The sequence below is a fragment of the Ptychodera flava genome, chromosome 1, assembly GCF_041260155.1.
Source record: "Ptychodera flava strain L36383 chromosome 1, AS_Pfla_20210202, whole genome shotgun sequence".
NCBI lineage: Eukaryota > Metazoa > Hemichordata > Enteropneusta > Ptychoderidae > Ptychodera > Ptychodera flava.
Genome location: NC_091928.1, coordinates 43,144,529 through 43,156,853, shown reverse-complemented (window position 1 = coordinate 43,156,853; position 12,325 = coordinate 43,144,529). Strand labels below are relative to the sequence as shown.

Genomic DNA, 12,325 nt, shown 5'->3' with positions numbered 1-12,325 from the left:
ACAAAAAGCAATCAAGACAAAAAAACAGCTTCACTCGAGATCCACACTTTCGCAGGAGTAGTTCTGATGTACGGATCTGCCACTACCGTAACGCGAAAAGATTAAAACATCGACAACAAACGTCCCATATATGCATGCTGTTGGAAAACTGGGTAAAGTATATATATATATATATATATATATATATATATATATATATATAATATTATATATATATATATATATATATACACTTGTTTAGTTCAAGATCAGCTGGAGTAGAGTGCTCAATACTAGAGAAGAGCGAAATACACAATGTATATATATATAGCTATACAACGCCGTTACACATAAATTTGTTGTTGTACGTGTTGGACCTTTATTGTAAGGCTTTACTTTACTGATAAGCTTACACTGTAAGGTCTACGTGTAGGCCATCGCTTGTACTGTAAAATCGCGTCAACAAGATGTGAGTACGCGGCATGACCTCGTTCTAATTCAGCTCTGAACCTCCGTGAAAAAAAGCAGATATACCGTGATGATCGCATAAAGTTGCGGTTTGGGTGAACTTGCAGGGACAAATTTCTTTTCAGAAGTGCGAACGAGTAAAAAGTTTATTCGGCCTGGTCGAGTAAACTTTTATATATATATATATATATATATATATATATATATATATATATATATATATATATATATATATATATATATATATATATTTACTCATATGTTTGCTTATTTGCGCATTGCAACTTCCAATAGACACTATCAAGTTCGCATTGGGGAAATGTGTATAAAATTGACTGGATATGAAAATCTAAACTTATTACCCCTGGCGTGAGTGAGGGATCAAGTGCTTAAGGTGGTTTCCGAGCCGTTATAAATATCATATAATCCTGGCAAGAGCCGTGACACGATTTGTCTTTGATGTGGCGGTATCGAGGGTTGCCGGGGTTTCCCCTTCGGTGCGATTTACAACTCTGCAAAAGCGCTCGTTCAGGACATGGTATCATAAGATCATAAGCGCGCTCTCTCTCCCCTCGTGGGAATTTGTCATCAACTCAGTCATGTATTAACTCAAAAGTCAGATGCAATATTTACGCAACTCTCAAGAAATGAAGGCTCAATGCATATTCAAGATTCAAAGAATAATTGGTCGTCATCTAAATTTTGGATCAGTGAGGCAAGGTTGCTTCAAGTATATCCGGCTATTCTGGTTTGCGTTAAAATCTTTAAGTCTCCGGTACAGTTTTTAGAAATAGGAGTTCACTCAAACCTTTCACTGAAAAGTGATTCTATGAATTCCCGGGGTCAGAATATCTGTCCCCTCGTTAATTTCTCTGAATGATGAGTACTTTCATTTTTCGATGCGTGCAATCATAGATTTTATCATACAGAGTTCGTCGATTTGTTCATGCTCTCATGATTGTCACCACGTCTCGTTCAGCTTTGAGTAAGGCGTGGTGGATTTATAGTTTCCGCGGGCAAATCATTGATAAACGTTCACATTTGCAGACTTTTATTTTCATTTTCACTGAATGCAGAACTCCATACAATGAAGTGCTACTAGACAGACGTCAAAAATAAAAAGCCACGCGGGATATTTTTTGTCTTATTAAATTTGAAAGTTTGATTAAACTCCTTTGCAAATCTCAATAATACACATCCATCGACGGACGCCTTGGGTCGCGAGTTTGTGTATGTATGTATGTGTTAATTTTTGAAAGGGTCGCTGGAAGACACCACTTCTCAGGTCAAAATCGTCTTCGGACCTTGCCCGGATCTATATATCCTTTACAACATTTCATCAAAACACGTTTTGTGGAGCTGCAAAAGAAAGCTTAAGGTTGAATGTGCATTCAGGCGCCATTGTTAATCTTTAGTCCACTTTGAAAGACATCAAATACCGTTTTCAAACGCGTAGTTGGATCTCTTTCACAAGGATAAGGTGAAACCAGTTTTATTATTTCAACTTCTTTTCAAGACCTTCTCAATAAAAAAGTCGGAGGGAAAGAGGGGACACATGCAGTTTATAAAATGCAGAAAAGAAAGAAAAAAAAAAAACAGTGCCAGTAGAGTGTCGCGTACAACACTGGCGCTCTGTGTAAAATAGATTGACGTAAAACTGGGGGGGGGGGGGGCGGTTATTCCGTGAATACTCTGAGCGCCAGTGCCACTTTAAAGAAGGATAAGATTTTCAGACAGACACTCAGATCTCTGGCAACTTCCATAAAAGGGTATACTTATATCACGGATGCAAAAAAGTTACCGCCCTGTACATACGTCCCGCTATTTTATCCCGTCTAAATGTCGATAAAATGTAGACATTTTAACCCTGTTTCTGCCTCAAGCACGAATTTAACCTACCATACTGTAGGATATGCAGTCACCAAATGTAGACTTACCGACTTTTGAAACCTGATTTAAAGGAAATCGAAGAGTTTTTGTTTTTAGTTCGCACTGTCCAGGGTACACCTGCACCTAATCATGGGAGAGTGCCCCTTCTCCCACCCAAAAAATTCAAAGCTTCGAACACAAGTCCGCCAATCTGCATGTCACGCCTACCTCATGAATATTAATGTAACCCAACACGGATCTTGGTGAACCCGGATGCGTGCCATCGTGTATATCCTGCACTTATGCAATGACTATTCGCGTAAAGATCCGGGGTCACTCAGATTAGCATATATAAAGCATGCAGCCCGCAACAGAATTCCTTTCAGTAATAGCTAACGGCGCTAACAAACGCACACAGGTATCAGGTATCGCTGGCGAGGCACCGAAAGGTGATAAATTGAGGAGACAAACAATGACGAAGTCAGAACCGACTGCTCCGCGAACAGGAGACACCGATAGGAAAGTCATGCACGACGGAAACCAAAGACGTTTGAGGCGGAAAATGGTAAGTGTTGTGCACTGTCGAAGACATTTCCGACTAGCTCTGTGGATTCACAGTGCCTTCTTGAGCGCTCGCTGCGTACAAGTGTCTCAACGCGCGGTTCTGTTCATCTTTGAAAAGTGTTGACGGGCTGTGGTATCTTGTGAAACTTGCTGTTGAATACGGTAAAGCAACTGACAAGGTCGTTCAAGGTTGTGTCTGTTCACTTCTGCCGCCCCGCCGCCGGAGTTTCCACTCGGCCGTCTTTTCGCCGTGCGACGATCTTTAGTTTGATTTACATGTAACTAGTGACAGTCCCTCCACGACCAGGCCGAATAAACTTTTCACTCGTTCGCACTTGTGAAAAGAAATTTGTCCCTGCAAGTTCACCCAAACCGCAACTTTATGCGATCATCACGGTATATCTGCTTTTTTTCACGGAGGTTCAGAGCTGAATTAGAACGAGGTCATGCCGCGTACTCACATCTTGTTGACGCGATTTTACAGTACAAGCGATGGCCTGCACGTAGACCACAGGCGACCCAAGAAGTACTACTGAGTTTTTCACAGTGTTTTCTCTATCATTTTCTCTTCTTTCTTCATGCTCTGAATGATCGGAATAAATAAAATAAATGGTTTATATAACCTAACCTAACCTAGCCTCTGTGACTCTTTATTTATTTTACACTCCATGACAAGGACGTATATCTCTCATACACACATGCTGTAATTAATTAGTCAACACAACTAATTATGCTAATCCGTGGACTTATCAGGGATTTTACGGGTTGGTCAACATCGCGAAAGATAGGAATGGTTACTAAAACTCCTTTTTCATTAACATCACTATCTTTCCGATGTTGACCAACCTCTGATAAGTCCACGGATTAGCATAATTAGTTGTGTTGACTAATCAATTACAGCATGTGTGTATGAGAGATATACGTCCTTGTAATGGAGTGTAAAATGAATAAAGAGTCAAGTGGCTATAGGTTAGGCTATATAGTCATTTATTTTATTTACTACGATCAGTCAGAGCATGAAGAAAAGGAGAGGGACTGACAATGACAGAGAAAACTGAGAAAAACTCAATAATTAGCTTCTAAATATGTATGGGCCGCCTATGCGTAGACCTTACAGTGTAAGCTTATCAGTAAAGTAAAGCCTTACAATAAAGGTCCAACACGTACAACAACAAATTTATGTGTAACGGCGTTGTATAGCTAACTATGAAGCCCCCCCCCAACAAAAAAAAAAAACCGTAAACCGCGTGGATTCCTCAATTACCAGTTTAATTCGGGACACACGTTAGCATGTGTAAGAAGTTCGTAACTAACAACTCGCCCCTTCGCGTGTAGTGTGTGTAGATATACATATGGTGAGAATACACATATGATGATGATATTTTATATATATATATATATATATATATATATATATATATATATATATATATATATATATATATATATATATAATATTATACAATACCATGCTATATCATACTGTACTATACTGAACCACACTACACCGCACTACACTACACCACACCACACTACTGTACTGTACTGTACTGTACTTTATACTATACTATACTATACTATACTATACTATACTATACTATACTATACTATACTATACTATACTATACTATACTACACTACACTACACTACACTATACTATACTATACTATACTATACTATACTATACTATACTATACTATACTATACTATACTATACTATACTATACTATACTATACTATACTATACTATACTATACTATACTATACTATACTATACTATACTATACTATACTATACTGTACTGTACTGTACTGTACTGTACTGTACTGTACTGTACTGTACTGTACGTGTTACAAACTCCCCTGACGATGCAGTTTTATACTTTTTCAACCCTTGTCTGCCTGAATTATTTTTGTCATAAAGGGGAGTTTTCCGAGTATCGCAGTTGTTGGAAATTCGCACATTCAGATTATCGAGTGCCAAAAACTTCCGCTTTCGATCACCAATTCATCTTAAAAATGTAGGGAACGAGTTCGATTATATAGTGAGGACCCACGGCTGCTTTCGCAGAACCTTTGAAAACACGAGAGATCTTCGGAGCGCTCCTGATCAGCAGAATACGGCCAATAATCGCAACTCTGAAAACGACATCCTCTTCAATATCGGGTGTGTGAACCGATTTCAGAGACTTTCACCCAGCAAGGAAACGCCTTTTTGTCGGGTCAGCCGCCGTGATGACAACTTAACTGCTATCGCCTTCAACAGTCTCTACGTCAACCGCTCCGTTCTGAGGTAACTTTTCTTCTAGTCTAGCCTCCGTACCTCCGACCCATTCCCGAGGGAGTTGGTCGGAGGTATGGAGGCAAGCGGACGAATAGAATCTAGGCTACTTTTCTTCAAACAATGCGCGGAACGCACTGCACAAACAGTTCACAGAAAAAAGCGGGTGAAAACGAACTTTCAAAGAAAAATGACTCAAGTTGCCTTTTAAACGGTCGAGACCCATCGTCGTAAACCACGCGCCTCTTTACGGCAACAGCTCAGCGCTACCCGTCAAGAGATTTGATTTTTGTGTAGGTCAGCGGAGCGGAAATTATTGCTCTGGCTCGCGAGAATGTCGAGACCGGGCCGGACCTTTTCAATACTGGTTATCATACGCAATAGAGTATTTCTGTCTTTATAAAGCGTTGTTACAGCTTATGCTCGTCCTTAGTGACTTCATGGAATTCAGTGATCAAACAGAACGCGCGAAAAGCGAAGTAAGTGCCAGTTTCGAAAATCATGTACAACTGATGACGCTCATAAATGCGTGGCACACCTCAACCTCGTGTAGCCTCGATATACCGGCTAACCTCGCAACTTTTATTTAGAAGGTCCAAGCATAAAAGCTTTTGTGCGGATGCGATATAATTTTAATTGATCATAAACTATGGCTAGTGAAGTTTCTTTTAGGCACCGCGCTTTCAAGCTTTGGTATCCGTTGAATCCATCAGTGTGTAGGTCTCCCTATTGGCGGGAGAGTGAATGTAGTTTAACACAATATGTCCTACAATAATGATGGTTTACGGGGAATGCTTTGTATGGATATGCAACAGCATTCAACGGGTCTTTTGGCGTGCTCACGGTCGCGACTTCGTCGCTTGAGATGTTTTAAGATATTTACGGTTTTTGAAAAACGATGTCGGGGATAAATGACGGCCTCCACTGTTAAATACTGCGGTGAAAGTGAACCGTTTCACAGTTGTAGATAAACAGCAATTCAATCGTGTAATGCACGTTGAATGGTACGGTAAAAAATAGTGTAGGCCTACAGAAGTGCGCTGTCGACTTTTGCACTAGAATATTAATATATTGCTTTATTTTCTGTCGCCTTCTTTCGCTACTATAGCTTGAGAAGTGGATCGTGACGAGAAGATGTGTTTTAATGAACGAATATGGATATAGTAACGGAAGAGTGATGGACGAGAAGCTCAACATACCGTCAGGTGAGCTTTTATCCCGATATCACAGATCTGTTTGTTCATGCCAGTGTAAACGTGTTGTCCGATAGAGCTTGTTCTGTACTTTTGCGGAATGTCTTTCGAGTTTCAGTCTACATTCCCGAAATCTGTATCATCGCATCCACACTATTCATAAAATTAAATGACCTTTGTCAATGCTTTGCCAGATTTGTTTTTGCCCTGGTGCTTATTATGCTCCCTGAATGTTTAATTGTTGTGCAATCAGCCGCCTATAGGAGGAAATGTCACCAAAATATCGCGCCAAATTGAGTCAGCATTGCAATAAGATAATTTTAAATCCAAGCAGTTAAAAATTTGTGAGAAAGGGTTTACTCTATAGGCATGCGCCACTACACTGCTTTGTACTGCAACAACTCCGTGACGTAACTTCGGTATAAATGCACGATTGGTTACTACAGTACGGTATAATTAGGGTCTATGGTTACAGGCTACCTGGAATGACTTCACCGGATTTGTTCATGTTTTACCGTATCGCTACCCAGGGAACCGGTCACTCGATTGAACGTCGAGACATGAATAATACGAGTCCCGAGAAAAGGGTCGTCGTTTATTAGTGTATCACTTGAATTCTAAATATAGACGAACTTTGATCACTCAATTGGACACACCGATAAAGAAAAAAGCGCGTTCAGTTCCTCCTAGAGTTGGCAACGGAGGTGATCAATGGCTTTTGTCAAACATCTTGTTTCCTGTGTACACAAGAGCTAAAAAAATTAAATTTTATTAAATTTAATCAATTTTACCGGACAGATGGCACGGAGTTCTCATAAATTCATAAGCGTCTATCGAAACTGCACGTCTGCAGGTGCAAGGGGAAATCCCCTTCGTTTAAAAATTCCAAAACTTTTTGCAATGCAATTCGTTACTAAAAATCGTGCAACCAAACCGGCTTGTACTATAACCCGGCTAAATGCAGTTTGTTTGTGCAAAATGATGAGGAAAGTTCAGGAAATGTTATTTCCTAACAAACGTTACTGTGTCTACACGCCTGATCTGTGGCCGCCTATCTCCGTGTAATTTTAAACAGTTAATGAAGTTGGTAACCTAAACGCCGACTGTTTGTCATACATCGGACCACAAACTGTTATCTTACGGTCATCTTGTATCATGTGCGGCTGTATGACAAGATAGAAGTGCGAACAACCCTGGCCAACACCTACAGTGCAATTTGATTATCGATCAGTGTGAATCTATAGATAAGCAGGATCCGTGGTTTTCTGTACAAGTCGTTGCCGGACGCGGATGCAGCTTAGATCCGGTTCACAAGAGGGCACCATCACAGTTAGATCAATCAACTGATAACGTACGTGCACTGTAAATGGTTATCCGCGAGGTGGCAGTGTATTGAAGTGACCGTGAAAATGCCCTTCAAGGTTGACACAAACTGCCCGGAGATCAATTTCAAATCCAAGTGAGCGCTTAGCGCACATTTAGCACAAGTTTGTAAATAGTGGAACAGCCCGATGAAAACTACCATATTACCGCTCGTCAACGTTATTTCTGTCAGGATAAAATTGAAATGAAAGGAAAAAAATTGGGGACGCACCTGCAAGCCAAGTGTGCCATGCATGCAAATTGACGCAAAACATTTAAAACTTAGACGCACGATCGTAGATGACGTAGACTGTTGCAGACATATGTATGAGAGAGAGAGAGAGAGAGAGAGAGAGAGAGAGAGAGAGAGAGAGAGAGAGAGAGCTCAGCATGTCATTTATCTCATTATTGTATCATGTCTACTACCGTCTTCTCCTCACTTAATTTGTACTTCTTTACGTTACATTTCAGATCCCATGGAATGGTCACCCGATGATGTCATCACTTGGCTACGCCACATGGCCGTCCAATGCCAAATCACAGACATCCCGTACGAATATTTCCAAATGAACGGTAGAGGGCTCTGTATAATGCCAACGGAAGGATTGTTGAGACGGGTGCCGGGCAAAGGAATTCTGCTGAAGAGGGATTTGTACAGGCGGATAAACAATAGTAGACTTGGACTGAACTTGAAAAAGACCAAATCGTCACTATAAACAGCTGCATAAAAACGGCCTACGCCGTATTTCTAGAATTTGTGAATTCTTGTTCTGTTTAGCTGTATGCCTGTGCGGGTAGCTCTTTGATCTTCCGCGAAATCGTGGAACGGGGAACGAACGAACAAACACATTCAACCACCGACGATGGTTTGGCTTCCTCCGGTCCGGTTGGGAAGGCGCTTAAGCTCCCTCTGTCGACGCAGAGCGAAATTTCTCAAGCGACTGCAGTCTACGGCATAGTTTCTGAAATACGACGCTTCCGAAAACATTCGCGATGGCAGATCCCGGTGTTTTTTAACTGAAGTTCACTTCAGTAACTTCTTGTAAATGACGTTTATGTACACGTGTTGCGAGAGTTGTTCGTCCGGACATCTTCAACATTAGTTTAGTCTATAAAGAGGGCGCTGATCCAATGAATATTTTTGCGTATTGCCACCTTTTTGTACTTCGAAAGAGGAACATGAAAGCAGTTTATAGAAAGTGGAGGAGAAGACAAAAGTTTACCATGCACGTCACATTTGATATGTTATTCAGAAAGCTTATATTGGCCAACGCATCGAATCCCAACTATTTTTTTTGCATGTTGATACTGAGACATTTACAAAACTACAGGAGTGTCAGGCATTGATACTAAAAAGTATTTCTTGTTTAAAGGGAAACCGTCGTCGGAACTGCGCCTGTGCGAGTTTCTCGTTTACAAACTGTATTTCGTGCACGATATCTTGATGCACCTCATCATCATAGCTGCAACATTTAAATTATACGATGTATGTTATGACAAACATGTTTTAACTTTCGCCAATCACCATCGTACCTTGGATACAGTGTTTACATCGTATGGGTCTTATACGACCTTTGAGCGCAGTTCTGACGACTGTATCTCTTTAAAGAAATGTGTGATTTGAGAGGAAATTTTGAAAATTATATTTTGTCAGGAAAAAGTGATTGGGCAGATATAACTGATAAGACTGTAAATGATGATGAACAATTAATGTACGTCACTACAATTTAATTGTTTTGCTTTATGGCTTTTTTGACGTTCCATGAAAATTTCCTCAAAATTTGTTTGAGAGAATTCGCCGCTTTTGTTTTCCGTCCATTGCAAAGTCTCATCCTCAAAGGACGTTGGCGTCGATCCACGTCATAGCCCCATGCAGCGCCCCCAGTGGTCACTACATGCCAGTTTGCTCTAACCACTCACTGCATTCTCAATTTTCTTCAGACCACACGGCAAGATAGTTTTCAAAAACACTTTTGAGGAAATTTTCGCTTCTGTATGTATTCCATTCTACCTATCATCAGAATACAAAGCTTAAAAGCTCAGATCGCTGCCAATTTTTTCCCTACATGATGTGTAAAAAGTGAAAAATCATTAATATTCACAGGGATTTCATTATTCTGATGTTTCAGACATTTTCTCTTGGATTTAAATTCACTGATAAAGAAAGGAACAATGTAATCTTCTGATTTTATACTTTCATTGTGACTAAATTTAGCTGGTTTTCTTTGAAAGGCCAAAATAACGAAATTCAATCCCAGTTAATACAGTGCCTATACAAGTTCAGTATTTTTAGCCACATAATGCCTCATTTCGCATACCTTGTAGAGGTGGTTAGCAATGGTATAACTTTGACCAAACTTTTGGTGGCGTTTATACATTTAACAGGTGCTGGTTTGTGTGAAGACTGAAAGATTCAGTGTTGTACAAGCCATCTGGTGCTCCATGACCTCTGACCATGCACTTCAGAGGTCACGGAGCACCACAGCACCCATACATGACACAATCTTTAAGTATAGTATAGGTCTTGTAGTAGCTAACAATGGCCTACACAATCCATGAAAAGGTGCTGGCAGCTACTTTACCTCACTTGTGCCTCAAGTATTCGTGAATGTTGTAGATTAAAAGGGTCAGTAGCTGTATCTTCTGGTGATTGTTTCACTATTTTGGTTTTCACTATCGACTACCGTTTTGGTGTTCTTCTTCCAAAGTGTGTTGAGGTACACATTCAACTCAGCCTGTACATATGTGCAGACTGCATTGTTATTGTTGACAAGTAAATTCTGGTCCAGACTAGAATTCAAATGTAAACAATAACACCACATTTCACACTGTTGACAAGTTGAAGAACAGGTGTTTCAACATGCTTCAGGGAGACAAACAAGAAGTTGCACTTGACATACAAAAATGAAAATCGCGATAAAAACACCATCAAAAGTAACAGCTACCAACCCCTTAATCATTAGAAATAACTAGCCTGGCAAAGTTGACGACACGGCGAGCATTGTACAGTGCGTTCTGTCCTGAAACCCAAAGAACTTGTCTTCTGAATTTTCTTGAGTAAACTGAGAAGAGAATTACCAAACATGCAGTACTGAGAAAGTGGGATTACATTCAATGCTTTCTGAGAAAGTGGGATTTCATTAAGTACTTTCTGAGTGTTTGTAACTCACATACTTTGACGTTTTAACGAAGGTCAAGTTAACAAATGTGCAATGTCGCTACATATAACAAGAAAACAAACTCCCTTTATATAAGACAATGTCATTTTATTTGTAAAAATTTCTACGAAGCTCATCATCTTGTATAGACTAATGCTGCTAGTAATGTCAATCCAATATCTTTTACTTTGTACATATACAGTTTGTGTTAGTAATAAAAATATCTACACTGAATTGGAACTATGAAAGCGTAGAAGTCCTCTTCTGTATCTGCATCTGATTATATAGTGTTTTTGCCCCAGTTGGTAGCACAGGTAGTGAGCTGGAAAACCTGGTTATATTTCCCGGAGCAAAATACTACAATATGTTCACAATCTCCAATACCTTGCAAGGAATGCTGGACCATTTCATCAGCATTGAACACATGTCAGATGGCGGCAGAATGAGACTACCGTAACAAAGTGTTCAGAATGCGCCTCAGAGACACATAAATTTGTCCTATACATTTCTGGTCCACCCCTAGACAAGGATCTGTCGCCTGAGGGCGCTCTCTATGATCCCCTCCTCTTACAAAAGAGGGGGAGCATAGAGAGCGCCCCCAAGCGCCAGGTCTTTCAGTCTAGTCTACCTCTTGAAGGAGCACATTTTAAAGCTCTTGAAGTAAGAGAAATTTTCACCATCTTAGTTTTTTGAAAATTGAAAATCTCTTACTTTTGAGGGGCATACTTTTAAAACTTCAATACTTTGGCCCTATTGGTTTATAAGTACATTAGGCAAGGGTAATTAAATTCTAAGTGTTGCATCCACTCAACATTTTGGCTGGAAAGTGCTTCAAAAACACGCACAGAAAATTTTAATTTTACAGATGCAAGTTTTTTATTTACTTGATTGTTTCAATGTAATATGACTTGCCATGCAAGAAACAAAGCAGGGATTTTTCCATCTCCATGATTTTTACTGCAGTGTGGCATTGTGCAAGCATACAGGCATAGTAAGTTCACTTACCATACTTGTATACAAAGATTTGTTGACAAAGCTGTACTCTATTCAAATACACAGTTTTTCCCACGGACGCAAAACAAACAACTTCATTATTTTGGCCAGCTGATGTAAAGGCAAGGTGACCAGCGTTTTTGCTATGATTAGGCGCGATCCCCTCCATGTGAAATGGCTGTACGGTAGGTTGGAGAACATTGGTAAATGATTTGGGAACCTCGGTAGAATTTCTGCTAACCCCTAGTCTGATTGCATCAATATTCTTAGGGGAACCTGTTAAAATGACTGGAGAACCCTCCCTGGTAAAATGACTGGTAGACGACAAAATACTAGTGACTGACTCTTTTTTTTTCAGACCTGTAGATTTGTTGAACATAGACACATATCAAATAATGTTCCTGTCAACAAATACAGAATTAAAAAGATATTTGCAGTATAATTTAAAGATCAAAATG

The 12,325-nt window shown here is 39.9% G+C and overlaps 1 protein-coding gene across 1 annotated transcript; it reads left to right on the top strand.

Moving 5' to 3' along the window:
• Positions 1 to 2,634: 2,634 nt before the first annotated feature.
• Positions 2,635 to 11,114, top strand: LOC139138227 (uncharacterized). Its single transcript, XM_070706513.1, has 3 exons — positions 2,635 to 2,881; positions 6,270 to 6,366; positions 8,188 to 11,114. Exons 1-3 carry the CDS (start codon positions 2,675 to 2,677, stop codon positions 8,430 to 8,432), a joined length of 549 nt encoding a protein of 182 aa, XP_070562614.1. The 5' UTR covers positions 2,635 to 2,674; the 3' UTR covers positions 8,433 to 11,114.
• Positions 11,115 to 12,325: the final 1,211 nt, after the last annotated feature.

Bases quoted from the DNA above. Each gene is read 5' to 3' on its own strand.
- LOC139138227 (XM_070706513.1), top strand. From the start codon at position 2,675: ATGCAGCCCGCAACAGAATTCCTTTCAGTAATAGCTAACGGCGCTAAC. The intron at 2,882-6,269 runs GTAAGTGTTGTG...TCGCTACTATAG, and splicing joins GACGTTTGAGGCGGAAAATG to CTTGAGAAGTGGATCGTGAC. The intron at 6,367-8,187 runs GTGAGCTTTTAT...GTTACATTTCAG, and splicing joins GAAGCTCAACATACCGTCAG to ATCCCATGGAATGGTCACCC.